This window comes from Schistocerca piceifrons, chromosome 2 (assembly GCF_021461385.2).
Source record: "Schistocerca piceifrons isolate TAMUIC-IGC-003096 chromosome 2, iqSchPice1.1, whole genome shotgun sequence".
Taxonomy (NCBI): domain Eukaryota; kingdom Metazoa; phylum Arthropoda; class Insecta; order Orthoptera; family Acrididae; genus Schistocerca; species Schistocerca piceifrons.
This window is the reverse complement of record NC_060139.1, coordinates 457,753,239-457,759,587: the sequence shown is the minus strand read 5'-3', so window position 1 is coordinate 457,759,587 and position 6,349 is coordinate 457,753,239. Positions and strand designations below refer to the sequence as shown.

General features: G+C 38.7%; 1 protein-coding gene across 1 annotated transcript in view; it reads left to right on the top strand.

Moving 5' to 3' along the window:
* The first annotated feature begins 411 nt into the window (after positions 1 to 411).
* LOC124775007 (probable aconitate hydratase, mitochondrial) overlaps positions 412 to 6,349 on the top strand; it is a 108,968-nt gene continuing 103,030 nt past the window's right edge. The window contains 1 exon segment of the mRNA XM_047249760.1: positions 412 to 553. Within this exon segment, the coding sequence (XP_047105716.1) occupies positions 521 to 553 (33 nt within the window). The 5' untranslated portion in view covers positions 412 to 520.

The following is a 6,349-nucleotide window of genomic DNA, read 5'->3' as shown; positions in this document are numbered from 1 at the left end:
TTTTGAAGAGTCTGCCAATTCAGTTCCTTCAGTATCTCTGCGACACTCTCCTGCGGATTCAGTGGACTGTAGTACCAACAATGCAGAATAAAGCAGAATTCCCTGTTACTTGCTTTAACATTGTTTGCCAACCCACAATGAATCTAAAACATAATACACAACATTGGACAAGTACATTCATTCCCTGTAGAGGCAGATATTAGCACATTATTACCCTGCATGCCTAATCTAAAGCAAATTACAGAATGTCTTATATTCATTTTATCTAATTAGTCGACTAACAGAGTCGACAAAACGGAATCCTATATCTCACAGCATACATAACTCTTACTTATTCTTTTCCTGTACTCTTAATTTGATAAAAATTCCGTTTAATCACATCGGTATATTCGCTGATCGCAGCATCGTCGTACCAATCGTGATTGTTCCAGAGATCAAGTTCCCCACCCCAGTATTTAATGCTGAGAGGCAATATTGCGAGGTATAGTCGCAGATATTACTGTCTTCGTCTGCTGCTGCTATGGCGTATTGTGTTCGGGTTCTTCATAGCCAGGTATAGAAACCTTATTGTTTTTCAAGTTATTGTGATTTAATTGTGAAAATGTGAAGTATTTTATAGTAACCAGTGGCAAAAGTCATAGTCCCCCTTCGTCTACACGGGTAACTGTGTGTATTAAAAATTACCAGCAGACGACCTAATTTCCCAACTAGAGGTCACGAGTAATTACAGGTTACCGGCCTGTAGTGTTGTCTTTGTTAATATTATAAGCATAAATTCTTTCAAGACAGCAGGTGATAGTGTATTTTTCACAATCTAATAATGATGTTACTACATGAATTCCGAATCGGCTGAATACAAAGTTCTTGTTGCATACCAAATCAGTAAAATCGTTGATGTAACGTTTCACTTGGTAATTTCTAATGTTTCGGATGCGAAATAAAAAAAGTGATAGTACTTGAACTTCAACCCGTATGATTAATAGATAGGGCTCAAGTTTAGTTCGTGGCCAGTTGACTGATAAACCTATTGGTGTGTGTTCTGTTAAGGCGAGTGCCGGCTTTCTTATCATAAATGCTTTCGACGATACAGTTCGTGCAATATTTTTAAGTAAATTCATAGCCCTAATTTTGGAATCGGTGGCCCTGTAATCGTGTCACGATTCACCTTTTCCGTATACTAAATATGTTGTAGCATCCACGAAATAAACTGAGATATCATGGATACTTTTTGTATTGAATGAAAATTTTTTCCCTTTTAGTATCCTTTACTTTTATATTACTATTTGGCGTGTGGGGCTGTGTGATCCCGCGAAGAATATATATCAGTGATTGGTAAAGATCATTGTGTAATTAATGCATCCTTCAGCTTTGGTAATTTTCCAAGATACCAAAAGCAGGCCGCTACTAACGAAAAGTCATGCACAAAGTGCAGGAAACCACAGGCAATTTTCACTGCTATCACAGTTCTTAATAATTAAAGTGGTCATTAAATATGTGCTAATGAGTTGCTTGGATAACTACAACGGTTTTAACAAACCTTCATTGGGGACTGAAGTCGGAAAGTAAAATATCAGTCATTACAGAGTTCACAAAAGCGGTACTTGACGCCTTGTGCCACACTTTTGACAGTGTGGATAATAAAATACTAGTAAACAAAGAACAAGCATTAGGTATAAGACGAATATCAGTCGTAGCAGAAAAATATCCAGCAAGAGGTAGAGATTGTTCACATGTTAGCAGACGATGTATTTTCTGGGAAAAGGTTGTCAAACACATAGATGTAGGTGTGCCACAGGGTAGTGTATTGCACCCAGTTCTAGTCTTATTATATGTCAGTGACTTTCCAGACGGTATAAGACACAAAGAAAATTTGCTGATGGCAGCAGCCTCATGATCACTGACAGAACGCCAGAACCCTAATGGGAGGAGGCAAATGGAAACCCTAAGTGATGTTTACAGTGGGCAATGTGTAAGAAAAATAACTTCGAACATAAACAAGACAAATAGTAAGCGGACCGATGACCGTAGCAGTCTGGTCCCTTTAATCCCACAAACCAAACCAATAAATAGTAAGCACTTCAGCACAAAGAGGGGGCAAAAGTATAGACAGTAGGTCTAGCTTGTAGGGTGGGGGGGGGGGGGGGGACAGTTTTTAGGGATGGACGACATTAGTTAAGATTGAATGAACACACACATACTGACATCCTTAATGTTTGCAGCATGTAATGCTCATAGGTTTCTAGTAACAGGTTGTAAGAGCCATTACCTTATGGTGACCTATTCCTACATACGATCAGTACGGATACTGTTTTATAATTGCAGGTAAAGGCCGTAAGTATAGTAACAGAAACTGGTGGTTGGGCTCATTGTAAATAATGATTTTAAAAAATGCATTTCCTTATTGCATCAAGTGGGTATGTATGTCAATCTGTTGTTCATATCGGGGAAAACATTAGTGTTCACTGATGGTTGTATAAATAATCATGGAAGAAGAGTCAATTAGGACTTGGTTTTACCAAGGAAAATTGAGCAAACTCAAAATAGTATTTTCTGTTTGGGTATAAAATTATATGATACATTGCCCAAGAAGTTTACTAAAATACATCTGTTTAAAAAGGCAGCTGGAACTACTCCATAAATAGTGCATACTTCACAATTAAAAATTAGGACTCTGAGTACAGTAGTGATTAGTGATGGGAGACCACCACCTTGTCACATTACAATACAAAATTACAAGAAAATGTGCTATGGTCTATAGTGGAGTTGAACCTGTCACTAGTCAGCAGTGGGTTGATTCAGTTTTCCAGGCATACTGAAGGGAGGACATGAAGACGTACATATTTGTGGTCCTGGAGTCACCAGCGGGTCTCATAGTTTCTGCAGTGCAAAACTATGTTTTTATTTGTTTGGTGGAAATCGTGTATGATCAAAAGAACATTGTAGGGTCTTCAGTAGGGATCAACCATACGAGCTGGTGCAGTTCAGAAACTTACTTCGTGTTTGTGAGGGTGGAGTTTCCTCTGTCTTACTATCCTGATTTAGGTTTTACAACTTCATTTCATGCAAGTACTGGGATAATTCCTTCAGCAAGACTACAGCCAAACACATGTCCTAACATAAACACGTTTGTGTGAATATTGGACTTGTATACCATTTTTGTAAACTTTTTATACAGGGTGATTTCTTTTTCTGCTGTATACAAACTCAATGAATTGATTGGTGAGAGGATATGGAACAAAAAAGGTTTAATGAAATTATATCCGGAAATGCATCGTTTCCATGCTAGAGACCATTTATTCAGTCATACATTGTTACGGAGATTGCAGTCTAATACATGCTGTACCATGCAGCCACTGTTATAGTATGTGTTGAAAATGGTTTCCCTGTACCTCAACGCATACCATAGTATTTTCTGTCTCACGTGTTCACATTGACCAGACCGCATCCGAACAGTGTCAAAGGCAGCATGAAAGCGCTGCCTCAGTGTGTCCACATCTGGAATACTTCGGAGGTGGCCTCCATAACCAAAAATCACACGGATTGAGATCTGGTGAGTGAGCAGGCCATGTAGCTGGACCTCCTTGCCCAATCCATTGATGAGGGAAGGCACAATTGAGATTTGTCTTAACATTAACGGCAAAGTGGGCTGGAGCACCATTATGTGGCAGCCACATAACCCTTTGAATCAACAATGACAGTTCTTCCAGCAGGCAGGCAAAGTCACCCACAAGAAATGTCGATAGTTCCAGCCTGTTCGGTGACGTGAAAGTAAGACAGGTCCCAAAATATGGTCACCAGTTATCCCGCCTGCACTGATGCTGATGATTCGCTGTCACAATACCATGGGGGTTCTGCATTCTATAAAACAGATGACTGTTATGAAAGTTGAAGATACCACTCTGTGTAAACATGACCTCATCTGTGAATAGCATAGATGACCCAAATCCTGGAATCGCGGTTGCCTGGTGAAGAAATAAGTGGCGGGTCATTCCATGTCAATACATTTCAGATTGCTTTCGAATTTGGTGCATTCAATGACCCAGGTAAGAGATGGAAAAATACCAATTTACAGGTGTGTGTTACAACTGTGAAGAAAGTTATAGGTCTGTAAAGTATGGAATTTGTGCGAAATTTACATGCATCTGTCACAACATAAGTGCCTGTAATTCTGGTTCTAATTCAGTTACAGCAATGGAAATGGTACCATTGGAGAGCTAACAAATAGACCTTTACATTGATATGCCACATGACAAGTTTCTGAGAATTTTCATGCTAAAGGGCATTGACCTTGAAAATATATATATCTGCTTGTGTGTGTGTGTGTGTGTGTGTGTGTGTGTGTGTGTGTGTGTCCTTTTCCCCCCTAAGGTAAGTCTTTACACTCCCGGGATTGGAATGACTCCTTACCCTCTCCCTTAAAACCCACATCCTTTCGTCTTTCCCTCTCCTTCCCTCTTTCCTGACGAAGCAACCGTTGGTTGCGAAAGCTTGAATTTTGTGTGTATGTATGTGTTTGTTTGTGTGTCTATCGACCTGCCAGCACTTTCGTATGGTAAGTCACATCATCTATATAAATAAATAAATAAACCATCTTGAATATTTTTGAAAAAAATGTATTTAATTGCTCCAGTATGTTACTATGAATATGGTATATTAAGATTGCACACCAAAGGCATCATGCACTACCGAAGTGAAGAAGGTGACACACATATATGAAACACAAATTATGATAAAGTACAATCCATAAGTAATATTGTACAGAAATATGGTTTACATTATTATAGTGGTATTATGAATTACTTACATTACAGTTGTAATGAAAAGGCAATGAAAAGTTATTAGATCTCTCTTCACTATTCTCCAACTAAATTGTTAATGTTCACCAGACCTGATGCAGGGAGATTGTATGTGCTTCCAGTTGGTGTCATTGGATCCACTGTTGTGATAATGTCACATTTTCAGATGACACCAGTGCCTGGTTTTGCAGGAAACACAAGTGATGGAGATGGTCCATGTGGATGCAAGAGGTTGACCTTTACTTCATCCGTTTCTTCACATGTTTGTAAGACATTTGCGACCCACCAATGACTGTCATACATACAGGCAACAAATCCATGTATATTTGTTAACAGCATTTCATTGACCGCAGCAATCAGTGACTGTTTTCTACTCACTAAACAAGCAGAACATGTCTTTGTCCTTACTAAACCTTTGTTAACAGGTATTACACAATGAAGTTTATGAATACCTGGAATCGGCCTTGTATTTTTGAAATGTTGTTTCAGCTTGATCGTATCTTCATCATGGTGGGAAACTGATGTGTAATGGAAGACACATGAAGGAATATTTTCCTTGCACCACTCAAACAACCGTCTTGATGTCAAAATATGATATTCATAAGGTCGCTTGTGGCTGGCAAGTCTTGCTAATCTCTTTACAGTTCCTGCTACCCCATTACAAGGTCATTTACCATGCGCTGTATCAAAGAAATGCTATTCTGTTGTAACATAAAAATTTTCTTGATGGTAGGACAGATTCATAAAGTTTTTTTTCTGTTTTTGTATTGGGCAGTACATCCATCCAAAAAGTAATAAATGTGCTTTGAATTTCAAAACTGACATTTTAAGAGATTCATGAAATTTGTGTGGAAAGAATAAACATGCACTGTATCATGCTGATGGCAGTCAGATATTTCCACTTACAATACATGTCGTATTTAATTAGTGCTTGAGTCTCTGTAGTAAGCAACAAATGCATGAATTGTAGCCTGTGAATTATTCCAGCGGAATCCGTCTACCTCATCCTGAATGGTGAAGGAGAAATTTTCTATAAAGTCACAGAGAACAAGAGTCTCATTTACTTTGAGACCTTCTTTAGTGATTTTACAGAAATGTGACTGCTGCTGGGAGATAAATGAGTTCAGTAGGAGCTGTTGTAACCCCGATGCAAACACCTCAATGAAATCATCTGTTGACTTTGTTATAGCCTCTAGAACTACCGTGCCTGTAGTTAATCAACACTTGTATGCAATTTCATCAATGCAGTTCTTACCAAGCAGACCATACAGATAATCAGTTTGTCTTGTCACACATGGACAATAGGGACATGAACCTAAGAAACATGCTGGTAGTGCAGGATTACATGTACCAAATGCTACACAGTGCTTGTATGATGGTAATGTGTATTTTTCACTCTTTGTTAGTGCTTTAAATTTACAACCTTCAATCATTAACTTGAAATTCTGGTACAACACACACACACACACACACACACACACACACACACACACACACACACACACACACACACAGCATGGGTTACACTGGCATTGGCAAGAACACAGTGCTTT